Source organism: Neomonachus schauinslandi, chromosome 5, assembly GCF_002201575.2.
Source record: "Neomonachus schauinslandi chromosome 5, ASM220157v2, whole genome shotgun sequence".
In the NCBI taxonomy this organism is placed as follows: Eukaryota; Metazoa; Chordata; class Mammalia; order Carnivora; family Phocidae; genus Neomonachus; species Neomonachus schauinslandi.
In genome coordinates, this window is record NC_058407.1 from 72212951 (window position 1) to 72226207 (window position 13257).

The following is a 13257-nucleotide window of genomic DNA, read 5'->3' on the forward strand; positions in this document are numbered from 1 at the left end:
CCTACACATCATAGTCAAGTGATTTTTGACAAAGGCATAAAGTTAATTCATTGGGTGCAAGAATTGTCTTTCAACAAATGCTGCTGGAGCAATTAGATACCTATATTTAAAAAAAAAAACAAAAAACTTTTGACCTTATGTGGTACAAAATAAATAAAAGCTAGAAATAAATCATAGACCTAAATGTTTGGTGGTTTCAAACAATGCTGGAGCTATAGGGAAGGAAACAGAAGTCATTCTAGAATGACAGCTTTTTTCTGTCAGGATTTGGAAAGTATAAATACACTGTATTTTGTCTTCCATTAATGCTATTAAAAAGTCATCTAACAGTGCAGCTCTCCTAGTAGGAAGGTAGTCTTTTTCCTCTCCAGCTGCTTTCAAGATATTCTTTGAGGCTCTGCCATTTTATTATACTGGGTCTATACATGGATTTCATATTATTTTTCCTACTTGGAAACTGTTAGACTTCTTGAATTTGTGAATTAGTATGACTGATCGATTTTGAAAAATTATCAGGCATTATCATTTTAAATTATGCCTCTATTCCATTCTCTCCTCTGCTGTGGATACTTCAATTAGTAGATGTTGGAGCTTCTTATTCTATCCTCCTTATTGTTTCACTCATATTTTCTATTTCTTTCTCTTATGCATTCTGGACAATTTATTCTGATATATATTTCATTTCAAAAATTCTCTCTTCACTTGTGTCTAATATGCTGCTAGATAGACTGAGTTTTCAGCAGGTGGCAGAAATGGATGGAAAACTGGAACTAGAGAACCATAAAACTAGAAAAAGTAGCAAGTAGGTGAGTCACACCTACAAAGAGAATTCATGCATCTATTTGTCATGGTCCCTGTCAATACGGATTCTCCCAGAAGCAAACTACAAGGCAAAACTGAATGCAACATTTAAGTGCATGTAGTTTTTTGGGGGTGTGATTTCAAGAAAGACTGGTAGGGAAGTAGGGAAGTGAGAAAGGAAAGGAAGGAAGCTGATAAAGGGTTTATTATCAAGCAAGTTACTATTGTAGGCAACTTCACCCTTTTGAGGAACTCCAGAAGAATAGTGTCTCTCCAACTTTAGAGTGTATAAATATCACCCATTTAAGCATATATTCTTGGTCCCCATTTGCAGAGATTCTGATTCAGTAGTTTTGGGGTGGGTTCTAAGAATCTGCTCCTCTAACTCACTCCTGTGCAATTGTAACATTAATGTTACAGGTCTGTGGATCACACCTTGAGTACCCAGTGGTGCAGAAAATGCTTCAAGGAAGTTATCGTGCACAAGAGGCAAGGAAACTGGAGTATTTACCCACCAACTCCCATCAGTTATTGTTTTAAAAGACTTCTCTCAAACAGCATTAATTCTCTGGTACTTCCTGCCTGCCTGCACACAGGCAGAGCAAGTGTCTGCGGCCAAGAGAAACCTCTCAGGAAGTAAGTCACAGGTGCTGTCAGCTGGAAATCAGGTTGGCATGTATTGAAATGGAAAGTGCCAAGGAAATGTGAGCAGAGCAAGGACAGCATTTGCTACACTGCTATATATGCTATCATGGGGAAAATAAACATTAACCAAGAAATTACACAAATAAATTACAATTATGGTTAAGTGCTATAAAAGAAAATTACATGAGGACTATCCCTAAAGATAGCTTCCTACTATTACAGATGGCAACTTACTAGAGTAATTAATTCTGACCAAAATAAAGCACTGTTTCACAAATCCATTACATATCAACTCCAGATCAGTTATCATATACATCAGTCATTGCAGTCACTGTGATTGGTAGTTTACATTACAAATGTGTGCATAATCATTAAGCTTTCCATTTTGTTTCATTTGGATAAACCTCAGCTAGAATTCACTTTGTTTTATATACATCTTAAGTTGTGAATATGGAAAGAAAGCTGTTTAACTTCAGTTTTCTTTTCATTAAATGGTTTCACCAAAGAAAAACCTAAATCATATTGTGTTTTGAGAAGTATGCTACAATCTATTCAACTAGAGATAAGAGATGTCCTTTTGATTTTGTAAATCTATACTCACTTTCCTTTCCAATATTTTTATCCTCTTAAAGCACCTAAAGAGTTAGCAAGAGTCCACAAAATTACCCTTACTTCAGGGGTTTCAAGAGCACCCTCAAATTTAATAATCTGCTTTATAAGGACTCAGAACTCATTGAAAGCTGTTATATTCACAGTTACACTTTATTAAAGGAAAAGAATACAGATTAAAATCAGCCTAGGGAAGAAACATACAAGACACACTCTAGGGAAGTAATAAATACAGAGTTTCCAGTAGTCCTCTCCTATGGAGTCAAGGACTTTCCTGGTATTAATATGTGACAACACACAGAATACTGCCAACCAGGGAAGCTCACCCAAACCTTAGTGTCTGGAGTCTTTACTGGGCCTCCATCACAGTGGCATGGCTGACTGCCCATATGCTGACCTCAGTTTCTAAAAGCCTTAAGAAGTTGAGCTGAAGGCTCCTGGGTGGCTCAGTCGTTAAGCGTCTGCCTTCGGCTCAGGTCATGATCTAAGGGTCCTGGGATCGAGTCCCACATCGGCTCCCTGCTCAGCAGGGAGCCTGCTTCTCGCTCTCCCACACCCCCTGCTTGTGTTCCCTTTCTCGCTCTCTGTCAAATAAATAAATGAAATCTTAAAAAAAAAGACGACGTTGAGCTGATACAGCTTGACCCCAAGTCTCATTCTAAATCACACTGTTACTATCTAGCTTGGCCCCAAATCCCGAGGCTAACAAATACATTTGTATCATGCATGAATGACACTCCAAGGGTTTAGAGATTATATCCCAAAAGCCAAGGGCAAAGGGCAGATCTCTTTTTGGGCAAGTTTATATTCTTTACTACACTGCACTTTATTCTGTGTGGTCACTGCACTAAAAAGCCCTGACATTTCTTTTACCTTACTGAGCTTAACTGCCACATTATGATATTGATAAAAATATAACTACATGTAGATTTTTGTAATGAATGTGCTTTCAGTACTGGTAGACTTTGATTAGTATTTGGAAAAAAATCCATTTATTTGATATTTGAAACCAATCTAAGAATCACAGCTCGATCTTATTCTAGTATCACCAGTAAAGGCTCTTTTTTTTCTATATATTGATCTTCATTGCTATGTCATATTTTGCAAAATAATGCTCAGGATAATCAATCCATGATGGAATACTTTTTGTTTAATATCACAATGAAAATCGAGCCTTTTGAAAAACTATCAATGTACATCAGATAACTATATTCCCCTTTCATGAGATGATTACTATACTTTAAGAAAATTACTTACGAGCTCCTTGAGCTTTCTGAGTCTGCAAAAATAACTTCCTAAAACTAGCTAAAAACTTAAGATTACTACTGTTTAAACATCAGCTTTTGGTGTTTCTAAATCATTATGCTTTAGATCACCCCTGCAGCACAAACTTTTGAATGATATGTGTGCATGTAACAATTCAATATCTCATCACCCTTTTCTTTAAAGGCACAGAAACTCCTACCAACTATATTTTTGGTTCAATTATGTATCATTCAGAATGCCCTCTGCTGTGCAATTTGTAATATATCCATACAAATGGTCAATTCCAGAGTATGAACATTTTAAAATCTTGAAACAAAAAATAATATGTTGGAAACAAAACCTGTATTTTATAAATGAGAAACTCTAATATTTTTTAAAAGAATCTTAGCAAGATTAAAATTAGTGAATATAAATCATTTTTTCCAATGTTGGACATTTCTTTTACAAAGGCATTGAAATATTTTTTATCTCGTGAAGAGAAAAACATTTTCCTTTGAATTAATATAAGCTCCAACAAAAAATATTATCCAAACAAAATAGAAATTTTATCTAAAAATTAATGCCAGAATTTTTTAATGATGGTATAATATTTAATATAAGTGGCTAATAATGCTCACTTTGGCAGCATATTAAAATTGGAACAATACAGATTAGCATGGCCCCTGCACCAAGATGACATGCAAAATCATAATATAAGTAACTAACAAAATTCTTGTAATAAGATTATAAAACATATTTAATATTATTTAGCCTTATTTTCTGTTTTAAAATCTTGGAAGAGAACATTTTTGGTAACAGATGCAGCTGCACTAAATTTTAAAATAAAGAAAACACGGAAGGAAGCAATTAAGCATACTTTTATCCATAAATAGCAGCATATCATAATATAATAATCACCATGAGAATTATAAACAGTAAATTTACATATATATTATTTTCTAAAAACTTGAAGACATACTATGTGTATCTTGAACATATATCTATGTATATGTTAAAAAACTATGTAAAATGAACTGTATACATTAATATTTAAATGTTTTAAAACAAGCCATAAATATATCCTGTAAATACTTTCACCTTGCGCTTAGCTATATATTCTCTTTCCTTATTATGTTAATGAAATTCTGAACATTAAATGAAATGCTAAATCTTAGGCTGAGATTTTAGAATATTAGTTGTTCTTAAGGATTTCCTGCCCTCCAGTGGTATCTGCCTTAATATCTTCACTGCACCTTTCAACATTACAAAGAGAAGACACATTACTTCTACATTTACATTTTGAAATTATATCACACTGTACAGCAGCATCTGATTTTTCTTCCATTGCAGGTTCACAGCCTGTTTGTACCCATGCATCACATCTTGCAACCTGCAGAATGCAGTTATTACTGGTTTTGTTTTGTAATATGTGTGCTGAATTACACTGAGACTGTGGAATCTGATCTGTCTTATTTTTCATTGAGAACTGGTGACGATTCTCATTTTGTTTATGAATTTTGGCATTGTTCTTAATAATCCTACCACATGGAAATTTTGGCATCATTTCTAGATAAAAATTATTAGTTGTTTCTTTGATTCTGATGGACCTCCTATTTGATTCTTCAATTTGCTGCAATATTTGATCTTCATCTTCAGATGGCTAAAAGAAATTTAGTACTTTTGCTGTAAATTTTTGCTTAAATTTACAAAAATCATTCAATCACTTCATAGCATTCTCAAAATTCATACTACAGAAAATTTCAAAATACAGAAGATACTTGGCAGGTTGTAATTCAAAACTGGTATACCAGCAAACAGTCTTCAAACAGTAATCTACTGCCTCTGGAGATTCCTCAAAAAAATTAAAAATAGAACTACCATATGATTCAGTAGTTCAACTACTGGGCATTTAACCAAAGAATACAAAAACACTAATTCAAAAAGTTATGTGCACCCCTATGTTTATTGCAGCATTATTTACAATAGCCAAATTATGGAAGCAGTCCAAGTGTCCATGGACAGATGAATGGATAAAGATGATATGATATATACACATACATATATATATATATATATATATAATGGAATATTAGCCGTATAAAAGAATTAAACCTTGCCATTTACAACAACATGGATGGACCTATAATGACTATAATGCTAAATGAAATAAATAAATCAGAGAAAGACAAATACCATATGATTTCACTCATATGTAGAATTTAAGAAACAAAACAAATGAACAAAGAAAAAGAAGAGACAAATCAAAAAACAGACTCTTAATTATAGGGGTGGTGGTTTGGGGGAATGGGTGAAATACGTGAAGGAGATTAAGAGTACAATTATCATGATGAGCACTGAGTAATGTATAGAATTGCTGAATCACTATACTGTACACCTGAAAATAATATAGCACTATGTTAATGACACTGGAATTAAAATTTTAAAAAACAGTAATAATCTACCACTTCCAGGAGGTTTGTGGACTTTTAAAATAGCAAGAACAATAATAATAATTCTTGTATTAAAAATGCTAAAGAGGGACCCCTGGAGGGCACAGTCTGTTAAGTGTCTGCCTTCGGCTCAGGTCATGATCCCAGGGTCCTGGGATGGAGCCCCATGTAGGGCTCCCTGCTCAGTGGGGAGCCTGCTTTTCCCTCTCCCTCAGCAGCTCCCCCAGCTTGTGCGCTCTCGCACACTCTGTGTGCTGTCAAATAAAAAAAAAAAATCTTAAAAATGCAAAAGAGCTAAAAAAGATAAGAGGAATTTTGTCTCTTATCAATCCCCATAATAAAAGCCTACATCATCCCCCTACCCTTTCACAAAGGTATTAATAAATTATTCACTCATTGACTTATTAAGTAAAAAAATATCTATATTGTATCTTTTATGGGCCCAGTCTCATGAAAGGTATAATTTAAGGAGAGTATCAGCTAAAAGGAAATCAAATAGACAAAAGAAAAGTTAAATAAGAATAAATATCTCAGAGCAGTGGCCTAGTCTGTTAAGCATCTAGCTCTTGATCTCAGCTCAGGTCTTGATCTCAGGGTTGTGAGTTCAAGCCCCCGTGTTGGATCTACTTTAAAAAAAGAAAAAGAAATAGATTTTAAAAAAAGAATAAATATCTCAGCTGTTAGATCTAAAAAGACAAATTTAAAAACTTTTAATAGGTGTAGATTTCAGTTTGCTAGCTTGAATGTTTCAACTTCATGAAAAATTTATCTTTTAATTACTGAACTAACCAAAATATTTTTTTAACAAAAATTCTATTTAAAGTACTGATTATTCCAGCTTTAAAAAAAAAAAATGCAGTTAACATAAAAACCCTAAAATGAGGTGTAGCCCTCAGTGGATTGGCACTAAAATAGAAAAAGTAAGCCCAAGAAATAGCATTGAGACTGGCTGGGCACACATTAAAGAAAACAAGCTCGATACATTTATTCAAGAAAATATTCCTTTAGCATCTGCAATGTGAGTGAAGCAGACATGGATGTTGCCCTATTAAAGCACACATTCTCGGGGCGCCTGGGTGGCTCAGTCGGTTAAGCAGCTGCCTTCAGCTCAGGTCATGATCTCAGGGTCCTGGGATGGAGCCCCGCATCAGGCTCCTTGCTCAGTGAGGAGTCTGCTTCTCCCTCTCCCTCTGCTGTTTCCCCCACTTGTCTCTCTGGCTCGCTCTCTCTCTCTCTCTCTCTCTCTCTCTCTGTGTCAAATAAATAAATAAAATCTTAAAAAAAAAAAAATAAAGCACACATTCTCATGGATGGAAAGGATATTAACTGAATAACCATATACATGTAGATATAATTACAAGTTGAGAAAAGCATTATAAAGAACAAGTATGAAGCACTTTGAAAGTATATCTAAGGGACCTAATTTATTATTTTTTAATTTTTATTTTATTTGAGAGAGAGCAGCAGGGGGAGGGGTAGAGGGAGAAGAGGCAGACACTTAACCAACTGAGCCACCAGGCACCCCCTAAGGGACCTAATTTAGATTGAGGAGCCAAGGAGGGGCTTTTAGAAGAAGTCACATATTTGAACTGAGACTTAAAGGATGAATAAGAGTAAGGTAAAGGAAACAGGATATATAAAGGCCCTGAAACAGAAAAGAGACTGACAAGCTAAGGAAAGTGAAAAGTTAATACATGTGGAATGTGGTGTAAAAGGGAGAATACTGGAAGTTCAAGATGTAGCCAGAGACCGGATTATACATGGCCTGTAACCACTAAGTCATTTAAATTCTATAAATCGGGCGCCTGGGTGGCTCAGTTGGTTAAGCGACTGCCTTCGGCTCAGGTCATGATCCTGGAGTCCCTGGATCGAGTCCCGCATCGGGCTCCCTGCTCGGCAGGGAGCCTGCTTCTCCCTCTGACCCTCCCCCCTCTCATGTGCTCTCTCTCTCTCATTCTCTCTGTCTCAAATAAATAAATAAAATCTAAAAAAATAAATAAATAAATTCTATAAATCCACTGAATAGATGAACACAGAAATAACATGATTCAATTTAGGTTTTCAAAAGATCATGTTGACTGCTAACAAAAAACGTGGGGCAAGAGTGGAAGTAGAGAGATCTCCCAGGAGACAACCACAATAGTGCAAGAACAATATATTGATACTTTAGACTAGTGTGCTAACAGCAGAAGTTGAGAAAAGTAGATGAATATGCAATTTATTTTGGATGTAGAACTGATTGGATGAAGTGATGGAATGATTGTGGTTAAGAAAACTGATAAGGCAGAAAGAAATGGCAAAGTTAACTAAATTTTTGGCATGGGCAATTGAGTGGATTAAAAAAGTAACTACTAATATAGGAATTATCAGAAAAACTGGTTTGGGGCAAAGACCAGGAGTGTTCAGTTCAATGTGTGAAGAAAAGGAGATTTTTGTGAAATATCCAAGAAGATATATCAAGCAGGAAATTGGATATCTAAATAAGGATCTGGGCTAAAGTGATAATGTTGAAAACTGTCATGAGTCAGATAGCATATGTCAATGGGATACAGAACATCACGTAGAGTTTAGAGTGTAAGTTAAGAGAAGAAAAGAGTCCTGTAGCAAACCCTAAACATTACAACATTTATATAGGCGGATGGAAGAGAGTCAGCAAAGGCATAAAGTAGAATTCAAAGAGGTATGAAGGAAACCAAGATACTGTGCTATCACAAAAGCAAAAAGAAGAAAATAAATCACTCTACCAGTATTATTAGTTCTCATAAAATAAAAACTGAAAAGTGACCAATGAATTTGGCAACATAGAGGTCACTGGTGTTCTTCCTTAGCAAGAGCAGTTTGGATGGTGAGCCAAAACAACAACAACCAAAAAAAAAGTGGAAGATTTAATGGAGGAGAATTCAATAAAGGAGAATTCCATTGAAACATGTGATTTAGAACCTGGAAAAGATGGTGGAGGAGTAGGGAACCCTATTCCAACCAGTCCCTGGAATTGAGCTGGATATCTACCAGACCACTCTGAACACCCAGAACACCATCAGCCTGAGATGTAAGAAGATAGATCTGGACCTCTACAAACAGAATATTGCAGGCAGTTGGTTTCGAGCTACGAAGCAGAGAGCTATGATTCTGCAGCCAGATATCAGAGGATAAATGAAAGGGGGAGGGAGCCGAGTCGTCAGGATCCTACACCACTGGTGAGTGATAGCCTCCAGCACTGGCGACTGGGCACAGACTCACAGGCTGGTAGCGACAGGGAAAGGACTTTAGGGCAGCCCCCCAGACTGAAACCTGGAGCGGGGGGCCACGCGTGCGAACTGGGGGCGGCTGGTGGTTTTAGAAGCACAAAGGGCAGAGACATGCCCTGACCTGGAGGTGAGGACTGGGAGCACTGCTGAGGGGCACACAACCCAGGACGCTGCAGTTTATAGCAGCACAGACAGAAATGGAGATAATGTGGCCTGGAGAGCTCACTGAAGAACAGACTGCGATCTCTCTGCTCTGAGGCAGAGGGCTGGAAACGATCTCTTCTGCTCTGACTCTCAAAAGAGACATGGAAAGCCGCCAGGGAAAGCCACCAGAGAAAAGCCCTAAACACTGGTTTTCACTGAGCCCAGACCCCGCCACAGGGGGCAGGGCAACTCTGCCCAAACAGGGTTCCCTGAGTAACAGTGCAGCAGGCCCCTCCCCGAGAAGACAGGCTGGGAAAACAAGAGGCCGGCAACCTGAAGGTCCCTAAAAACAGGTGCATCTTGCTTGGGTTGTGGTCAATAATTTGGACTCTGTACATTCCCTCAACCACCCCTCAAAAGAATGACTAGGAGGAGGAACCTCCAAAATACGAAAGACTCAGAGACTATGACTTATGCCACAGATTTACAAATGGATACAGATAAAACCAAGATGTCAGAGATGAAATTCAGGGTAGCAATTGTGAAGACAATAGCTAGAATGGAGAAATTGATTAATGGCAACATAGAGTCTCTAAGGGCAGAAATGAAAGTTGAATTGGAAGAACTTAAAAATGCTATCAATGAGATCCAATCTAATCTAGACAATCTAACAGCTAGGGTAAGCGAGGCAGAGAATGAATTAGTGATCTAAGAGACCAATTAACAGAAAAGAAGGAAAAACAGGAGGCCAAGGAAAAACAACTCAAAATCCATGAAAACAGAATCAGAGAAATAAGTGACACCATGAAATGTTCCAATGTCAGAATTATTGGAATCCCTGAGGGGGTGGAGAGACAGAGAGGACTAGAAGATATATTTGAGCAAATCGTAGCTGAGAACTTCCCTAATATGGGGAATGAAACAAATATTCGTGTCCTAGAGGCAGAGTGGACCCCTCCCAAGATCAAGGAAAACAGGCCAACACCCCGGCATGTAATAGTAAAACTTGCAAATCTTAGAACCAAGGAAACCATCTTAAGGGCAGTTAGGGGGAAGAGATTCCTTACGTACAGAGGGAGGAACATCAGAATAACATCAGACCTATCCACAGAGACCTGGCAAGCCAGAAAGGGCTGGCAAAACATATTCAGGGTTCTAAATGACAAGAACATGCAGCCAAGAATACTTTATCTGGCAAGGCTTTCCTTTAGAATGGATGGAGAGATGCAGAGCTTCCAAGACTGGCAGAAACTGAAAGAATATGTGACCACTAAGCCGGCCATGCAAGAAATATTAAGGGGGATTCTATAAAAGGAGAAAGACCCCAAGAATGATCTAGAACAGAAATTTACAGGGACAATCTATAAAAACAAGGTCCTCACAGGCAACATGATGACAATAAATTCCTATCTTTCAATAATCACTCCCGATGTGAACGGCCTAAAAGTTCCCATAAAACAGCACAGGGTTGCAGACTGGATAAAAAGACAGGACCCATCCATATGCTGTCTACAAGAGACTCATTCTGAACCTAAAGATACATCCAGACTGAAAGTGAAGGGATGGAGATCCATCTTCCATGCCAACGGACCTCAAAAGAAAGCTGTGGTAGCAATTCTTATATCAGACAAATTAGATTTTAAGCTAAAGACTGTACTTAGAGACACAGAAGGACATTATATCATTCTTAAAGGGTCTATCCAACAAGAAGATCTAACAGTTCTAAATATCTATGCCCCCAACATGGGAGCAGCCAACTACATAAGCCAACTGTTAACCAAAATAAAGAGTCATAATGATAATAATATGTTAATTGTAGGAGACCTCAATACTCCACTCTCAGCAATAGACAGATCACCTAAGTAGAAAATCAACAAAGAAACAAGAGCTCTGAATGACACACTAGACCAGATGGACGTTGTAGGTATATACAGAACATTCCACCCTAAAACAACAGAACACTCATTCTTCTCGAGCGCACATGGAACTTTCTCCAGAACAGACCACATACTGGGTCATAAATCAGGTCTGAACTGATACCAAAAGACTGAGATTATTCCCTGCATATTCTCAGACCATAATGCTTTAAAACTGGAACTCAATCACAAGAAAAAACTTGGAAGAAATTCAAACACTTGGAAGCTAAAGACCACTCTGCTCAAGAATGTTTGGGTCAACCAGGAAATAAAAGAACTTAAACAAGTCATGGAAACCAATGACAACGAAAACGCATTGGTCCAAAACCTATGGGATACTGCAAAGGTGGTCCTAAAGGGGGAAATACATAGCCATCCAAGCCTCACTCAAAAAAAATAGAAAAATTCCGAATTCAACAACTAACTTTACACCATGGAGAACTAGAGAAAAAGCAACAAACAATGCCTAAGCCACGCATTAGGAGAGAAATAATTTAGAGCAGAGATCAATGAATTAGAAACCAGAAACAAAGTAGATCAGATCAATGAAACTAGAAGCTGGTTCTTTGAAAGAATTAATAAGATCAATAAACTGGCCAGACTTATCCAAAAGAAAAGAGAAAGGACCCAAATTAATAAAATTATGAATGAAAGGGGAGAGACCACGACTAACACCAAGGAAATAGAAACAATTATTAGAAATTATTATCAACAACTATATGCCAGTAAATTGAGCAACCTGGAAGAAATGAATGCCTTCCTGGAAACGTATAAACTCCCAAGACGGAAACAGGAAAAAATGGACAACCTGAATAGGCCAATAACCAGTAACGAGATTGAAGCAGTGATCAAAAACCTCCCAATAAACAAGAGTCCAGGGCCTGATGGGTTCCCTGGGGAATTCTACCAAACATTCAAAGAAGAAATAATACCTATTCTCCTGAAGCTATTTCAAAAAATAGAAACAGAAGGAAAGCTTCCAGACTCGTTCTATGAGGCCAGCATTACCTTAATCCCCAAACCAGGCAAAGACCCCATCAAAAAGGAGAATTTCAGACCAATATCCCTAATGAAGATGGATTCCAAAATTCTCAACAAAATCCTAGCTAATAGGATCCAACAATACATTGGAAGGATCATCCACCACGACCAAGTGGGATTTATCCCCGGGATGCAAGGGAGGTTCAACATTCGCAAATCAATCAGTGTGATAGAACACATTAATAAAAGGAGAGAGAACAACCATATGGTCCTCTCAACTGATGCAGAAAAAAGCATTTGACAAAATACAGCATCCTTTCCTGATTAAAACTCTTCAGAGTACAGGGAGAGAGGGAACATTCCTCACGTTCATAAAATCCATCTATGAAAAACCCACAGCGAATGTCACCCCCAATGGGGAAAAGCTGAGAGCCTTTCCCTTAAGATCAGGAACATGACAAGGATGCCCACTCTCACCACTATTGTTCAACATAGTACTAGAAGTCCTAGCAACAGCAATCAGACAACAAATTCAAAAAGGTATTCAAATTGGCAAAGAAGAAGTCAAACTCTCTCCACAGATGACATGATACTTTATGTGGAAAATCCAAAAAACTCCACCACCAAATTACTAGAATTCATACAGCAATTCAGTAATGTGGCAGGATACAAAATCAATGCACAGAAATCTGCTTTCTTATACACTAACAACGCAACTGTAGAAACAGAAATTAGAGAAACGATTCCATTTACAATAGCACCAAAAACCTTAAGATACCTCAGAATAAACCTAACCACAGAGGTAAAGGATCTATAGGAACTACAGAACACTCATGAAAGAAACTGAAGAAGACACAAAAAGATGGAAAAACATTCCATGCTCATGATCGGAAGAATAAACATTGTTAAAATGTCTATGCTACCCAGAGCAATCCATACACCTTTAATGCCATCCCGATCAAAATTCCAATGACATTTTTCAAAGTGCTGGAACAAACAATCCTAAAATTTGTATGGCATCAGAAAAGACCCCAAATCGCCAAGGAAATGTTGAAAAAGAAAAACAAAGCTGGGGACATCACGTTGCCCAATTTCAAGCTTGATCACCCTTCAAGCGGTGATCACCAAGACAGCATGGTACTGGCACAAAAACAGACATACAGACCAATGGAACAGAATAGAGAGCCTAGATATGGACCCTCAACTGTATGGTCAAAT

General features: G+C 37.4%; 1 protein-coding gene and 1 non-coding gene across 2 annotated transcripts in view; one reads left to right on the top strand and one right to left on the bottom strand.

Annotated features, from left to right (window-relative positions):
• Positions 1–3930: 3930 nt before the first annotated feature.
• Positions 3931–4035, top strand: LOC123324985. The gene has a single exon (XR_006540159.1). It is a non-coding gene; the product is annotated as a U6 spliceosomal RNA (small nuclear RNA).
• A 457-nt stretch (positions 4036–4492) lies between these two features.
• C5H12orf40 (chromosome 5 C12orf40 homolog) overlaps positions 4493–13257 on the bottom strand; it is a 68973-nt gene continuing 60208 nt past the window's right edge. Inside the window, exon 13 of the mRNA XM_021690396.1 lies at positions 4493–4960. Within this exon, the coding sequence (XP_021546071.1) occupies positions 4493–4960 (468 nt within the window). The remainder of the gene's footprint in view (positions 4961–13257) is intronic.